The sequence below is a fragment of the Epinephelus fuscoguttatus genome, linkage group LG9 (assembly GCF_011397635.1).
Source record: "Epinephelus fuscoguttatus linkage group LG9, E.fuscoguttatus.final_Chr_v1".
In the NCBI taxonomy this organism is placed as follows: domain Eukaryota; kingdom Metazoa; phylum Chordata; class Actinopteri; order Perciformes; family Serranidae; genus Epinephelus; species Epinephelus fuscoguttatus.
The window spans coordinates 25261280-25278973 of NC_064760.1; the positions used below are offsets into that span (position 1 = coordinate 25261280).

Here is a 17694-nt window from a genome sequence, read left to right on the forward strand (position 1 = left end):
CATCTACAGGAACTGACTGTGGTTCAAGGGAGCAGTATCAGTATTTGTCAGCTTAGGCCTTATTCTCATTTTTTTTTTCTCCAGTCAACTGCGGCTCCTTACCTTCTTCCTACACCACTAAGTCTAACCTTCTTGTTCAAACCACACCAATCTTCGAACTCGGCCATCATTTTGAACTTGATCACACCTGTTAAGTTTTGCATGGTTGTGACCTTGACAAAATCTGTCCACAAACAGAGAGACAGACAGACATTTAAACACCCGCAAAATACTCAAAACTGCTTCTGTGGCAATCATGCAGTGTTTTTGCTGCTGGTAATAACACCCAGGTTAACAATTTAACTCACAGGTTGTAAGTGTGTGTGATTATCACTGTGGTCTCTTCTCCTCAGAAAACAAGTGGAACATCTTGATCCCAGTCTGTTATGGAGTGGGTGCTCTCCTGATAGTGGTGGTGGTGGTGGTGTGTTGCTGTTGCTGTGTCTGTCGGAGAATGAGGCGCCGTAAGAAATCCAGTAAGATTTTACACATCTGTTTGTAGGCTATTTAAAAAAAAACCCAACAACAACAGGCCAATGAGAAAAGGGGAGGGGGTCATCAAAGCCATTTGATTTCCTTTGACTGCTAAATCATTTTGTGTTTTTCTGTTTTTTTTTTTTACAGCCTCAGGTTAATAACTGAGAATGAACGCCCGGACTTTGGACTTTAGTGAACTCAGCTGAGGATCATCAGAGGGTGCTAAGTGGAGGACTCAAAGGAAGAACAGAACTTTTCAGCATAAAGAGGAAGCTGGAAAAGTCTTTGAAGTTTTCTTTGTGTATCCAGTGTTGAATTTTTTAATACGAAAACAATAACTTGTGGTATCAGTGTAATGCCATGTATGTTATGTCTTAGTTTAGCACAGGAGCAGCTGTGTGACTATATTTGTGACGTCACTGATCTGAATAAAATTGTGTAAATCACTGAAGATTTGATCTGCTCTCTATGGAAAAATGTCATTATTGACCACTGTATAAAATGACAGTAACTTCAGCAAAATCTTGAAGAACAAAATGTGTAAGTTCTTTGTCTATTAAAAATACAGGGTTATTTTTCGTCTTTTTTTTTTTTTTTTTTAAATTTAATTTAATATCAGTAGTTGTCTTCTCCTCTCCCCATGTTAAACTCTTGGCACATAATATAGAAGTTGGATGTTTGCACTGTAGCCCGAAGATCAAATATTAAACTCGTTCAGTTCAATGTTCAATTATGCATAGTTATAGTTATTAATAGAGTCTGGACGATGTTATGACCAACTTGCTGCATTAAATACCAGATATATGGAATTAAGTTGCAAAACAGGACTAATTTTTTTTCAGGAATGCAGTAAAATAAAATCAGTTACAAAAATCCAAGTTAAAAATGCCAATTAATACCCCAAAGTTATATATTTATAAAAAAAAATAGAAGGCAATGACATTAAAAAGTAAAGATACGTTGAAAACAAAATGATCAGCTTCCATAAATATATATATATATTTTAAACTAAAGTTTTGAGGATTGATTTAAAACATGTCAGAATGTTTTACTGAAAAATCATATAAAACAAACTTTACTAGCAGGACATAGATGGCTGAAGTGGTTTCTTCCTAAAGGCTGCGTTGGTTGATGCGGCAGCTTATAAATCATGTTGTGTTGTGATGACATCTGCAGGCTGTGTTTGGGTTTTCACTCACATTATGTCCTGGCTAAGTAGCAGGTGTTTATATTCACCTTTAAATGTGACATTGTGCTTAGTTTTCAGCCTGGATGTAAGAGACATTTGTGTTTCATATTGGTTACAGAGACTTCACAGTTGTTTTCAGTATCACTAACATATACTTTCCTGTAGAAATAGTGGGCGTCTTAGTAATGAAATATCTTGTTTCTGAGATTGTAATGTTGTCTCATTTCCCACACAATTTACTGGAAATAAAAAGATGTCACACTGTGCACATGTAGATATTGTGTAGAAGTTTGAATCTTAAAATCCGTATGTTCATCTGTCTCGAATGTGTACGATGATTGAACACGACAGAATAGAAAAAAGTGTATGGTTTACAGCGAGTGTGAAGACACTTTGTTTCACTTCTTTTTGAGTGCAGTGACAGAATTTCCTGGTATTGTGTGGTTAAATTAACATCTAATTATGAAACACAGAAGTTCAGAAACCACTTCCAGAATTCTGTTTAATTTTTTTTGGTCATCAGCACATTTTTAAGGCTTTCATGCCATCTAGTCAGACTGCTCTCAACATAAATGAGGAAGTGACCAGTTGGCCATAATGATTTGCCTCCTTTCTCCTGCTGATCACTTAGAGAAGACATTTCAGGCTGCTCAGTTAGTGTGTGCACGTTTGCTGTTAAATAAAGTAGAAAGTCTTGTGTGTAAGCTGCTGACTGGGTCAACAGAGTCTGAGGAGACATGGAAGCTGTGATCGGACTGTTGCTGATGATACTGGGAGTCTCTCATGGTGAGCTGTGACAGTATTTTCAAGTCTTGTTAAAAAGTACATCATCTTCACTGATATGTGTTGCAGCTGATATACTGACCCACACTGGGAAGAATCATGACACATAAATGAATTAGATATTATTAAATATGTTTTTTCAGCTCTGGTCTTCACTTGACTGCCATAGATCTATGATGTTGACACAAACTGACAGTTTTCTCTGCTCTGATTTTAAGTGATGGTTTGTGTATAACTATTATTTACATATGACAGTAACTTAAAGATTCAGTATTCTAGATTGATTTTATTCTCACTCAGTTACTGAACTTAAAAGGGAGGATTGCAAACGCAGCTCTTAAGCAAATGTTTAATTATAGTCTCAGTCACAGTTACAACATGCTGATACAGCAGAAATACAATATGTTCAATAACTAAAGGTAGCCTACTGCTAAGACGAGGTGGCTCTGCTGTACCAGAATGTTTCCTCCACTGATTTGTCCACAGAGACACAGTACAGTCTTACATAGAAACAGATCCCATTTAGTCCATCATAACATTTCCATTTTTTTTTGTTCAGCTACACCTGCTGTATTTCTTCTTTAGATTCCTCAATCAATAAATATTGAAACTAAAACCCCAGTAACATGTATCAAGTAAAGGTAAAAACTGGTCTGAGTTCCTAAACAACCTACAAAACCCACTTTGTTTGACTCCAGAACATTTCACTGTCTGTATTGAGAGAAGCATACATCACATATCATTTTTTCAGTTCTTCAAAAATTAATGGAATAGAATAATACTATTTATAATTTTCTATCTAATTTTTTTTAAATAATTTTTTAATTTCCAGGTGTGGAAACCTCCTGTGATGGCAGACAGGATGGAGCTCAGTGTTATGGAGCTTTGGGAGGAACTGTGGTCCTCCGGCTGATGGACAGCGCCTCAGAAATATTTAGATACAAATGGTCAACCAAAACAACAACAATACTCAGTGGGAGAAAGAATCTGATTGTGTCTAATGTGATAGAAAACAGATCATCATTTACTCCCAGTGATGGAACATTTAGGATCAATAACGTGAGCTGGAATGATGAAGGAGAATATAAACTTACAATCTATGATTCAAATGGACTGATATCAGAGCAGCAGACTCTACAGTTGACCATTCAAGGTAAATAACTTTGTTTACCAACTGAGGACTTCAGTAACATTGATAGACATACATGTCATATTCTATTGCTAAACTAAACATGTCTATGTCTTATGCAAAATGTAAATGTAAAATGTACTTAAAGTATTAATTTCAAGATCTTTGCAGTCTTTTGGCTAGTTCCATCTTTGCCACTGCATCTTATATTTTATCGAAAATTTATTGTATTGCATATTCATGTGAAATATGAATCTGAAAAGTAATCACTGAAGAATAAATGGAGTAGTAAAAACTGCAATATGTCCTCCTGAAATGTAGTATGAGTACAGTAGAACGTAAGAAAAACCTCAAGTACAAGCTGTGTTGCAAACTGTGGTCTGGCAGAGAAACAGCTGCAGCAAATGTCTCTTTGTCATTATCCTGACAACTTATGTTTGAAACTTTCCAGGTGAGGAAACCTCCTGTGATGGCAGACAGGATGGAGCTCAGTGTTATGGAGCTTTGGGAGGAACTGTGGTCCTCCAGCTGATGGACAGCGCCTCAGAAATATTTAGATACCAATGGTCAACCAAAACAACAACAATACTCATTGGGAGAAAGAATCAGATTGTGTCTAACGAGATCAAAAACCGATCCTTCTTTACTCCCAGTGATGGAACATTTAGGATCAATGACCTGAGCTGGAGTGATGGTGGGGAATATACTCTGATAACCTTTGATTCAGATGGACGAATCACTGAGCAGAAGACTCTACAGTTGACCATTCAAGGTAAATATATTCTTATACCCTCTGGTGAAGTGATTTTAATAAATGTACCTGTCATATTTTATTGCTAAACTACTGTATATTTCATAATTTATGCACATACCTGTATCTTCATATCTGGCCTGCTGTGGTGGAACATATGCTCAGATCTATAACTGAAGTAAAAGTCAAACACCGCATTATAGAAAAACAAGTAAAAGTCACGCACTAAAAATCTTACTTGGGCAAAAGTACTTAAGTATTAGCATCAAAGTATACCTAAATTACCTAAAGCAAAAGTACATATCTTATACTGTGTGATTATCATTGCAGCTGGTAAAGGTGGAGTTAATTTAATGACTTCATAAACTGCTCAGCTTCTGAATATCCCAACTTATGTTTGAAACTTTCCAGGTGAGGAAACCTCCTGTGATGGCAGACAGGATGGAGCTCAGTGTTATGGAGCTTTGGGAGGAACTGTGGTCCTCCGGCTGATGGACAGCGCCTCAGAAATATCTAGATACCAATGGTCAAACAAAACAACAGTAATACTCAGTGGGAGAAAGAATCTGATTGTGTCTAATGAGATAGAAAACAGATCATCATTTACTCCCAGTGATGGAACATTTAAGATCAATAACCTGAGCTGGAGTGATGGTGGGGAATATACTCTTCTAAGCTTTGATTCAGAAGGGCGGAGATCAGTACAGCGGACTCTACTGTTGACAATTCAAGGATAATAGCTTTTTTAACCACTGAGAAACTGAGTGTTACTGATAGACATTCATGTCATATTCTACTGCTCAACTACATGTGTCTCATATTCGACATATATCTGTATCTATGTCTGGCCTGTTCTGCAATGTAATTTCCCAGCAATGTATTGAAAATAAAAAGATGTCACACTGTGCACATGTACATATTGTGTAAAGATCTTGTGGGAGAAGCTGTGTTTATGGTTTATACACTGTATGAAGACACTTTGTTTCACTTCTTTTTTTAGTGTAATGACAGAAATTCCTGGTCATGTGTGGTTAAATGTAACATCTAATTATAAAACACAGAAGTTCAGAAACCACCTTCAGAATTGTGCTAATTTTTTTTGTCATCAGCATCCTTTTAAGGCTTTCAGGCCATCTAGTCAGACTGCTCTCAACATAAATGAGGAAGTGACCAGTTGGCCACAATGATCTGCCTCCTTTCTCCTGCTGATCACTAAGAGAAGACATTTCAGGCTGCTCAGTTAGTGTGTGCATGTTTGCTGTTAAATAAAGTAGAAACTCTTGTGTGTAAGCTGCTGACTGGGTCAACAGAGTCTGAGGAGACATGGAAGCTGTGATCGGACTGTTGCTGATGATACTGGGAGTCTCTCATGGTGAGCTGTGACAGTATTTTCAAGTCTCGTTAAAAAGTACATCATCTTCACTGATATGTGTTGCAGCTGATATACTGACCCACACTGGGAAGAATCATGACACATAAATGAATTAGATATTATTAAATATGTTTTTTCAGCTCTGGTCTTCACTTGACTGCCATAGATCTATGATGTTGACACAAACTGACAGTTTTCTCTGCTCTGATTTTAAGTGATGGTTTGTGTATAACTATTATTTACATATGACAGTAACTTAAAGATTCAGTATTCTAGATTGATTTTATTCTCACTCAGTTACTGAACTTAAAAGGGAGGATTGCAAATGCAGCTCAATAACTAAATGTAGCCTACTGCTAAGAGGAGGGAACTTTGTACACGAGTCTTAAGGAGAAATGATTGTCTGTCAAACATTTGTTTTTGGCTCTCCTGCACCAGGACACTTCACTGTCTGCATTGAGAGAAACATAAATCCCATAAATTGTTTTTGGTTCTTGAGTTTTTCAAAAATTAATAGAATAAAATACTATTATTCATAATTTTCTATCTCATTCATTTATTTATTTATTTTTTAATTTTTCATTTCCAGGTGAGGAAACCTCCTGTGATGGCAGACAGGATGGAGCTCAGTGTTATGGAGCTTTGGGAGGAACTGTGGTCCTCCGGCTGATGGACAGCGCCTCAGAAATATCTAGATACCAATGGTCAAACAAAACAACAGTAATACTCAGTGGGAGAAAGAATCTGATTGTGTCTAATGAGATAGAAAACAGATCATCATTTACTCCCAGTGATGGAACATTTAGGATCAATAACCTGAGCTGGAGTGATGGTGGCGAATATAAACTTTCAACCTACGATTCAAATGGACGGATATCAGAGGAGCGGACTCTACATTTGTCTATTCAAGGTAAATAACTTTTTTACTGGGAAATTTATTAACACTGATAGACATTCACGTCATATTCTATTGCTATATGATATTCTACATAATATGTGTAACTATGCCTGTAACTATATGAAAAGTCATCTGAGTGTGTTTCCTTCAGCTCCTGTGTCCTCTGTCCTGCTGGTCTCTGAGTGTCTGTCCCAGGAGAGATGAGGGTGTCCTGCTCCTCTGAGGGAGGGGACAGTCCTCAGTACAGCTGGACTCTGGATGGACACACACTGACAGACGCTGAGCTCCTCTCTGGAAGCACTGAGACCACCAACATCACTCTGAAACAACACATCTCAGGACAACTGGTCTGCTCAGTCAGGAATAAAGTCAGCAGTGTCTCAAAAGAAATGAAGATTACTAACTGTGGTGAGTGAGAACATGAGTAAAAAACAGTTTGATGATTATGACACTGATGATTAACTGTACATCAGTCATTGATGTGTTTCTTTTCTTCAGGCTTCATATTTATTAACTGCACCTTGCAATGGGACACATATCACAGTGGGTGTTTGCAGCCAATAACACTCTGTGTATTGAGCCAACAACAGCTCCTACCACGACCACAGAAACTGTAGGTAAGTGACACCAAAGTGTTGATAAAACCCTCCACTCACATTACACACACCAGTCAAACTATGACTTCCTCCAGCAGAGATGAGCCCTGGTTACTAGTGAAAACTAACTCTCCTGTCACAGCACTAACTTGACATGTGATTCTTGTGCATCTTTGTCCGAACACATCACTCCCTGCTCACATGTGGTGTGAGAGCAGCTGTGGTGATTCCTTTTTTTGTTGTGCACTCCAGGGAATATTGATCACACTGGTGTTGGTTTACTGATTTTATTGATCTGTTCTTGCAAACGAAATCCTAAAATATACACTTAGTGACTTTTTACACACTGACAGCAGCTGGAAAATGCTCCCATTTAAGGGAAACATTAAGATACTTGCACATACAAATTTTGTGGTCTGATAGAGACATGGACAGAGCTTTAATACTCTTTTTATTATAATGCATTAATATTTCTACATCTGTAAAAGTTGGAATGATTCTTAATTCAGTAGAAATGGTATGATAAAAACATTGATATTCTTATTTCTTAATGTCTTTATTATTATTCAGGTTTGTATACTTTTCTATCTCATTCATTTTTTATTTTTTTTTGAAACTCATATTTCTAATTTCCAGGTGTGGAAACCTCCTGTGATGGCAGACAGGATGGAGCTCAGTGTTATGGAGCTTTGGGAGGAACTGTGGTCCTCCGGCTGATGGACAGCGCCTCAGAAATATTTAGCTACCGATTGTCAACCAAAATAACAACAATACTCAATGGGAGAAAGAATCAGATTGTGTCTAATGAGATAGAAAACAGATCATCATTTTCTCCCAGTGATGGAACATTTAGGGTCAGTAAGCTGAGCAGGAGTGATGAAGGAGAATATACTCTTGTAATCTATGATTCAAATGGGCGGAGATCAGAGCAGCGGACTCTACAGTTGACCATTCAAGGTAAATAGCTTTATTACTGGAAATTGTACTAACACTGAAAGACATTCATGTCATTTTCTCTATATGATATTCATCTATCATAATATGTGTAACTATGCCTGTAACTATATGAAAAGTCATCTGAGTGTGTTTCCTTCAGCTCCTGTGTCCTCTGTCCTGCTGGTCTCTGAGTGTCTGTCCCAGGAGAGATGAGGGTGTCCTGCTCCTCTAAGGGAGGGGACAGTCCTCAGTACAGCTGGACTCTGGATGGACACACACTGACAGACGCTGAGCTCCTCTCTGGAAACACTGAGACCACCAACATCACTCTGAAACAACACGTCTCAGGACAACTGGTCTGCTCAGTCAGGAATAAAGTCAGTAGGATATCTAGTGGTGAGCGAGAGGATGTAAAAAAAAGACTTTTAATTGTTATACTGTTGGTTATGGTCACTCTGGACATCAGTCATGGCTTCCTGTTTCTTTGCCCACAGGCTTCATATTCAGCGAGTGCATCTCCACCTCCACTGAGGGTAAGGAGAGTGACATCAACATGTATGATCAGCATGTATCCTGAGTAACTGAATGTAACTTGCATTAAGTTCACCTCGGGGCACCACCCTTCAAAAAGGGAAATGAAAGCTGATGTATTAATTCAGTGTCAAAATGGAGGTTAGGTAAACCCCTGACTCATAAACAGCGACCATTACATCTCATACACACAAAGCAAGTAATCAGAATCTTTTTCAGTGTTCAACCTATTGAACTACTAATGATACACACAACTACTAATTATTGAACAAATCCTGCAAATCCCATCTCCAGGATTGGGATTCTCACCTGTTGTCACTCAACCCTTGTGGTCATCACTGCGAGCACTGGTGATGGTAATGGGAGACTGAACTGAAGTGGCGTTCATTTACCTTTTCAAAGGATGATGTTTTGAGATGAATTTGACACATGTGATTTCTGTTACTCAGTACAAATGTTGATCATTTCTGCTCGCCTGAAGTTGAGTGTAATCACTCTATGTCATCTTACATGCGAGATAAAGCATTTAGCCTTTAAGCTACACACGTCAATCAGACTTCCTCCAGCAGAGATGACCCCTGGCATTTATGTCAAAACTAACTCTCCTGTCGCAGTCTTAACTTAACATCTGATTTTTGTGTCTCTTTATCCAAACAGATCACTCCCTGCTCATATGTGGTGTGAGAGCAGCTGTGGTGATTCTTGTGTTAATTGGGATCTGCGTCTTTTTTGCTTGGAAGAAGAAGAAATACAAGATGGCTGCAGGCTCTGGCGTCCGCTGTAAGAGGGGACATGAAGAGAACTCTGTTATGATGGTTGAAGTGAGAAGTTCTGCATCTGAACTTTACAGTAACGTGTGAAACCAAGGCCTTAGTGTCGTCTCATATGTGCTGTGATCAGCCATGTGTCTTTATGGGTGTGTTTTTGGCTAATAGGTGGGTAAACTGTAAACAGCCAGAGAAAGAGGTGGGTACACTCTGTATACCTGAGCATACCCTCCACTACACCACTGGTGCAACTAAGTTTGATGCCATTTGGAAGTTATTTTGCTGTAGATTTCCACATTGTCATTACAATGTCCAAAACTGGAAACAGATATTTTTCTCAGAAGACAAGAGTTAAGGTTTTATAGATAATTTGTGTTCACTTTTGTATAGATACTTGATGTAGTGACTGTATATATTTATGTGTGTTTAAATGTGATTTTGCAGTCACAGCATGTTTGTAATTCTCATATATGATTAAAGGGTTTAACTCTTAAAGATTCAATTATGTAAATAATAGTTTGTGTTATTCTGATTTGATTATAATTACTAATGCAGGTCTGTTTTGCTTCCATGTTTATATAAAACCTTTCAAAGCATTTATTATTATTTTGTTTTTTTTATTTTGGGGGCTTTTTAATGTATAGGACAGACAAGCATGAAGGGGGAGAGAGAGGAAGGAGTGACATGCAGCCAGGCCGCAACAGCCTGTACATGGGCGCCTGCTATTAAAGACTTTAATTTAGTTGTTTTCTAGTGTTATTCATTCAAAACCTGTCAATCACTTAGTCATGTGTCATCAGTTAATTTGTTTAAGTCCTTGTGTTGACATGTTGATCACGGACTGTACCTTTAATGACTGCAGAGAACTGAATCAAACTTCCAGACTCATTATCAGAATTAGTGGGTGTGAGGTTTCCCTCTACTGGTTTACAGAGGCGTTACTGTTGCTAATGGATAATTCTGTATTCAGTAAAACTCTGTGTTGACAACATGTAAACATTTCAGGGAAATCAATGATCAATAAATAATGACCATATATCTGTTACTGTCTTCAGAGGCTTCACTGAAACAGCTTCAGCAGATATTAAGTGTAAAATATGACTGTTCATTGCTGCAGGTGCAATGTCAGAAGTGTTTTCATATTTTCGGGCATTTGCCTTTAATCAACAGCTGCCAGTGGAGGGCGACAGAGTCTGAAGAGACCACAGAGACAGAGAGAGTGTGACAAGGAAATGTACAGGTGAACTTTAAAGCAGGAACTGTGCAGATGTTAGTACAGAGTAACATGATTTTCAGACCACTGTGGGCCAAGATCAGTACAGGTGACTTTACTGTTGACAATTCAAGGATATAGCTTTTTTAACCACTGAGAAACTGAGTGTTACTGATAGACATTCATGTCATATTCTACTCTTCCACTACATGTGTCTCATATTCAACATATATCTGTATCTATGTCTGGCCTGTTCTGCAATGTAATTTCCCAACAATGTATTGAAAATAAAAAGATGTCACACTGTGCACATGTACATATTGTGTAAAGATCTTATGGGAGAAGCTGTGTTTATGGTTTATACACTGTATGAAGACACTTTGTTTCACTTCTTTTTTTAGTGTAATGACAGAAATTCCTGCTGTTGTATGTCTAAATTTAGCATCTAATTATAAAACACAGAAGTTCAGAAACCACCATATAGACTTAAGGTGAATATTCACATATATGATTAAAGGTTTAACTCTTAAAGATTCAATTATGCTGATCACTGAGAGAAGACATTTCAGGCTGCTCAGTTAGTGTGCATGTTTGCTGTTAAATAAAGTAGAAACTCTGTGTGTAAGCTGCTGACTGGGTCAACAGAGTCTGACGAGACATGGAAGCTGTGATCGGACTGTTGCTGATGATACTGGGAGTCTCTCATGGTGAGCTGTGACAGTATTTTCAAGTCTCGTTAAAAAGTACATCATCTTCATTGATATGTTTTGCAGCTGATATACTGACCCACACTGGGAAGAATCATGACACATAAATGAATTAGATATTATTAAATATGTTTTTTCAGCTCTGGTCTTCACTTGACTGCCATAGATCTATGATGTTGACACAAACTGACAGTTTTCTCTGCTCTGATTTTAAGTGATGGTTCACTGTAAAATAACAGAGATATACTGGCAGCAGGGACGCCAACATTTTCCTGTTATTTTACAAGGCATCTGCTGTAATTTATTGTAACAGTTTAATTGTTCTGTAATTTTACAGCGCATCTACCCTAATTTATTTCTCAGTATATCACAGTATTTTGGATTACAGTACCTGACAGCAGGGTAACTATGGGTTATGGTAAATTTACTGTATGCCAGTATGGTACTGTTTCTTCACAAATAATAAGAAAATCTGCCATTTTTGCATATACTTGCTCTAAATCTCCACAAATTGAAAGTAAACAGGGCTTCTAAAATTCTACACTGAATGGCAAGTCAGCAGGTTAAGCTATGTGGAAAACTATTTTTTACATATGACAGTAAATTAAAGCTTCACTATCCCAGATTAATTTCATTTACTGATTTATACTCTTGAAACCTCGGATTCATGTAGAGGAATAACAGAGGAGCAGAGTTAAATATATTCTTATACCCTCTGGTGAAGTGATATTAATAAATGTACATGTCATATTTTATTGCTAAACTACTGTACATTTCATATTCTGCACATACCTGTATCTTCATATCTGGCCTGCTGTGGTGGAACATATGCTCAGATGTTTTACTGAAGTAAAAGTCAAACACCGCATTATAGAAAAACAAGTAAAAGTCATGCACTAAAAATCTTACTTGGGCAAAAGTACTTAAGTATTAGCATCAAAATATACTTAAATTACCAAAAGTAAAAGTACTCATTACAAATATATCAATTTTCAGAATGCATATCTTATACTGTGTGATTATCATTGCAGCTGGTAAAGGTGGATTTATTTATTGACTTCATATACTGCTCAGCTTGTGAATATCCCCACACTGATCATGAAAGTCTTATCTGATATTAACCTGTAATAATACACCATCATTTATTTGTTGATTATATTTTGTGTTATTAATCTGAGTTTTCAAAGAAACTAGTACATTTTCAAACATGTGTGGAGTAAAAAGTATAAGTGTTGTCTCTGAAAGGGAGTAGAAATATAAAGTAGCAGGGAATGGAAATACTAAAGTATAAGTAGACAAAAACCAGTGGTGCAGTGGTAGCTGATGAGGTGGGCGAACTTCTAAGTAGATGTGAAGGTTACTGAGGAGGAAGTGGTATACTCTCCTATATATTTGGGTGATAGGTGGGTATGCTGTAAACAGCCAGAAAAAGAGGTGGGTTACCCTGTATACTTGTGTGTACCCTCCACTACAGCACTGTCTAAACTGTACTGAAGTACAGAACTTAAGTAAATGTACTCAGTTACATTTCACCACTGGTCACAGGTCTGTGTAATTCTCAGCTGCACAAGAACAACTTCCTGATTGCAAACCGTGGTCTGAGAGAGAAACAGCTGCAGCAAACTGTTTCTATTTGACAGGCATCTCTGTTATTGTCCTTCATTTAGGAGAAATCAAAAGATAAAACTGTTATCTTTATTATTATTATTTTTTTTTTTTTTTACATCTTTCCAGGTGAGGAAACCTCCTGTGATGGCAGACAGGATGGAGCTCAGTGTTATGGAGCTTTGGGAGGAACTGTGGTCCTCCGGCTGATGGACAGCGCCTCAGAAACATCTAGATACCTATGGTCAAACAAAACAGCAACAATACTCAATGGAAGAAAAAATACGATTATTTTTAATGAGATAGGAAACAGATCATCATTTACTCCCAGTGATGGAACATTTAGGATCAATAACCTGAGCTGGAGTGATGGTGGGGAATATAAACTTAAAACCTTCAATTCAGATGGACATCCGTTAAAGCAGCAGACTCTACAGCTGACCATTCAAGGTATGTAACTTTTCTACTGAGAAATTTACTAACAGTGATAGACATTCACGTCATACTCTACGTATATCTCATATTTATCTCTGTCTGGCCTGTTCTGTATCAGAAACTGTATAAAATGACCAAGATGTTAATATGAAAAGTCATCTGAGTGTGTTTCCTTCAGCTCCTGTGTCCTCTGTCCTGCTGGTCTCTGAGTGTCTGTCCCAGGGAGAGATGAGGGTGTCCTGCTCCTCTGAGGGAGGGGACAGTCCTCAGTACAGCTGGACTCTGGATGGACACACACTGACAGACGCTGAGCTCCTCTCTGGAAACACTGAGACCACCAACATCACTCTGAAACAACACGTCTCAGGAGAACTGGTCTGCTCAGTCAGGAATAATGTCAGCAGTGTCTCAAAAGAAATGAAGATGACTAACTGTGGTGAGTGAGAACATGAGTAAAAAACAGTTTGATGATTATGACACTGATGATAAACTTTACATCAGCCACTGATGTGTTTCTTTCCTTCAGGCTTCATATTCATTAACTGCACCTTACCCAATGGGACACACATATCACAGTGGGTGTTTGCAGCCAATAACACCCTGTGTACTGAGCCAACAACAGCTCCTACCACGACCACAGAAACATCCACTGTGGGTAAGGAGACCGTCAGCATACTCAACCCCAGCACTAATATCACATCCTCCAATCAAACTGTGACTCCCCCCAGCAATGATGGCCCATATGGTAAGTAGGACTCAAAGCTTCACAGTACTCATTTTATTTTGTGTCAGCTAAACAGACACAGTAAGATTCAATTTTTCATTACGTAAATCAGTTCCTTTGGTCTTTGTTCCCTGAGTCTAAGAGTAGTCCCTGACAATTCAGAGCATCATCCTGGCATGTTGGATGTTGTCCCTTCTAAGATTGTTACTGGTCCGTTTCCTGTCGCAAATCCCATCTTCAGGATTGGGATTCTCACCTGTTGTCACTCAGCCCTTGTTGTCATCATTGCGAGTACTCTGGAATGGTAATGGCGGTGATGAGATGAGATGAGATGAGATGAAGAGGGAGCTGAGGATCTGGATGTGAAGAGGAATGGGCTTTTGATAAGTTTGTCCTGGGCTCTGGATGAGGTGACTGGAGGTGAATAGGGTGGAGGAGTGACAGCCGACAGGAGCAGAGAGGAGAACAGATTTAAAGTTTGGTAGCAGCAACATGAATGGCTGAAGGAGATCGTGACAAAGTTTGATCAGCTCACTGAGAAAGGGAACACCCATAGTCAGCTGATTTGTGGAAGTGGTGGGAGTGGGATAGAGAGAGAATTGTGAATGGATATAGCATAATACCAGAATAATAGCATGTTACAGTCACTGTTTATGAGTCAGGGGTTCACCTCTCCTCTAGACTGAGACTGAAGATGTTTTCATTTACCTTTTCGAAGGATGGTTTTTTGAGCTGAATTTGACACATGTGATTTGTGTTACTCAGTACAAATGTTGATCATTTCTGCTCGCCTGAAGTTGACTGTAATCACTCTATGTCATCTTACATGCAAGATAAAGCATTTAGCCTTTAAGCTACACACGTCAATCAGACTTCCTCCAGCAGAGATGACCTGCTAACTCTCCTATCACAACACTAACTTGACCAGTGTTGTTTTGTGTCTCTTTATCCAAACAGATCACTCCCTGCTCATATGTGGTGTGAGAGCAGCTGTGGTGATTCTTGCATTAATTGGGATCTGCGTCTTTTTTGCTTGGAAGAAAAAGAAATACAAGATGGCTGCAGGCTCTGGCGTCCGCTGTAAGAGGGGACATGAAGAGAACTCTGTTATGATGGTTGAAGTGAGAAGTTCTGCATCTGAACTTTACAGTAACGTGTGAAACCAAGGCCTTAGTGTCGTCTCATATGTGCTGTTATCAGCCATGTGTCTTTATGGGTGTGAAGATCAAGTTTTGAGTGAAAATTCTCTTCTCTCTTATTCCAGTCTACTTTACTTTTGCCCTCTGCTCAGCAGCTCACTATGAAAACCTTCTTACAAAAAGCACTGTGAGTGTTTTCTACATTTGAATCACTGTGGACGCTGTGACAGAACAAAGGTTGTGACTCTAGTTCTAATCCTGAGTCAGACTGTTTTCACTTGGTCACTTCACTAGTTGTTGATTTGGTGAAAGTCAGATCCTTTATGTTGAATAATTTCATTGAAAAGACTGTCTTGTTGTGACATTCAGTGCACCACTGCCTCTGGAGAGTAAACAAGAATCTAGACGCCCACAGCTCCACACACAGTTTATCCTTAAACAGCATGTGAGATTGTGAATTAAGCAAATACTGTCATTTAAGTGGTGCAACTCAGTGGTGTGGTGGTAGCTGATGAGGTGGGTGTACTACTAAGTAGATGGGCAGGTTACTGAGGAGGAAGTGGGGATACTCTTTTATATATATCAATGGCTTTTTGGCTGATAGGTGGGTAAACTGTAAACAGCCAGAGAAAGAGGTGGGTACACTCTGTATACCTGAGCATACCCTCCACTACACCACTGGTGCAACTAATCTTGATGCCATTTGGAAGTTATTTTGCTGTAGATTTCCACTATTACATTACTTTTGTATGTAGGTACTTGATGTAGTGACTGTATATATTTAATGTGTGTTTAATAATGTTTATTAAAGCCCAAACTGTAATTGTACAGCATATAAATTAGATGAATATTCCCATATATGATTAAAGGGTTTAACTCTTAAAGACTGAATTATGTAAATAATAGTTTGTGTTTTTCTGATTTAATTAGGCCTATAATTACTAATACAGGTCTGTTCTGCTTCCATGTTTATGTAAAACCTTTCAAAGCATTTATTATTAAAGACTTTAATTTAGTTTCCTCCTAGTGTTCTTATTCATTCAAAACCTGTCAATCACTGAGTCATGTGGCATCAGTTAATTTGTTTAAGTCCTTGTGTTGACATGTTGATCACGCACTGTACCTTTAATGACTGCAGAGAACTGAATCAAACTTCCAGACTCATTATCAGAATTAGTGGGTGTGAGGTTTCCCTCTACTGGTTTACAGAGGCGTTACTGTTGATAATGGATAATTCTGTATTCAGTAAAACTCTGTGTTGACAACATGTAAACATTTCAGGAAAAACAACAATCAATAAATAATGATCATAAATCTAACGGCCTTTAGAGTCTTCACTGAAACAGCTTCAGCAGATATTAAGTGTAGGATACGACTGTTTATTGCTGCAGGTGCAATGTCAGAAGTGTTTTCATATTTTAGGGCATTTGTCTTTACAGTTTTTCTCAATCGCTTTGGTGCATTTCTCACATCACTATTAACATTTGCACAAGAGTTGGCGCATTTCTCAAAACAATTAGTGCAAACTGCAAAACCTTGTTGATAACCTGCAAAACTGTGTCACTTGCTCAAAATGGATAGTTCATTCCTCAAAAGCAAGTATTCATGTCAGTGAAAGTGTCAGTGTCATCAAAATGAAAAGTGCTGACACCATTGTTTATGAACAAGAGAGTCAAGAGAGGCTTTGTCATGTTTTCATTATGGCAGTTTACTCTGTAAGTGTTTTCCAATGCAAAAAAGTCAGATCTTGGTGACACTACGTATGTTTCACATTTTTACTGCAATTCTAATTTGTTTACAGCATTGTGCAAAAGAAAAATACACACTTACTTATTACTTACGTATGACACAATGACAGTAGTGCAAATTGTTTAGTACTGAATTACTGTCCAATATACACACCTGTTCTCCTGACGAAATGTTTGAATAATTGAATTTACAGTGGTTCTCCCAACATTTGGCTGCACCCTTCGACCAGCCTCAGCCATTGTGAGGCCGTGATTGACAACATGGTCCACAATTGTAGCCCTAATGTCATCAGGAATCTGCCTATATACTTGGCCTCTTCTTCCTCTTCCCCTGTTTTGTCCCCCTCCCCTTCCTCCCCGCATCCTCACCCCTCTTTTACGATGTTGACCTTCTATTTCTGTGTCACAGTATTGTAGAAATGGTACACACTATGTCCTGCTCGGTTCATATGTGTTTGCCAAGTGAAGGTTCATGGGATTCAGCTTTGAGTGACTGTGGAGAAGTGGCTTATCATTGGTTACAACTAATGCTTCACACACTCCTCCTCATCAGTGAAAGCTGAGGTTCACCTGAGAGAAATTGTTCAATTTAGGAGACATTTTCAGGAAAAAAAAATCAAGAAATGTATAAATTTGCTTGCCAGATTTTGACAAT

The 17694-nt window shown here is 38.3% G+C and overlaps 1 protein-coding gene across 5 annotated transcripts in view; it reads left to right on the top strand.

The window, feature by feature from the left end:
• Positions 1-2298: 2298 nt before the first annotated feature.
• LOC125894961 (hemicentin-1-like) overlaps positions 2299-17694 on the top strand; it is a 66004-nt gene continuing 50608 nt past the window's right edge. The window contains exons 1-5 of one of the 5 annotated variants that reach the window (XM_049586718.1): positions 2299-2491; positions 3321-3641; positions 4069-4389; positions 6330-6650; positions 13607-13864. In XM_049586718.1, the coding sequence (XP_049442675.1) occupies positions 2443-2491; positions 3321-3641; positions 4069-4389; positions 6330-6650; positions 13607-13864 (1270 nt within the window). In that variant the 5' untranslated portion in view covers positions 2299-2442. Of the gene's footprint in view, positions 2492-3320; positions 3642-4068; positions 4390-5363; positions 5741-6329; positions 6651-13122; positions 13444-13606; positions 13865-17694 lie in introns of those variants that run through there. The other 4 variants (XM_049586719.1, XM_049586717.1, XM_049586723.1 and 1 more) reach the window with 4 other exon arrangements.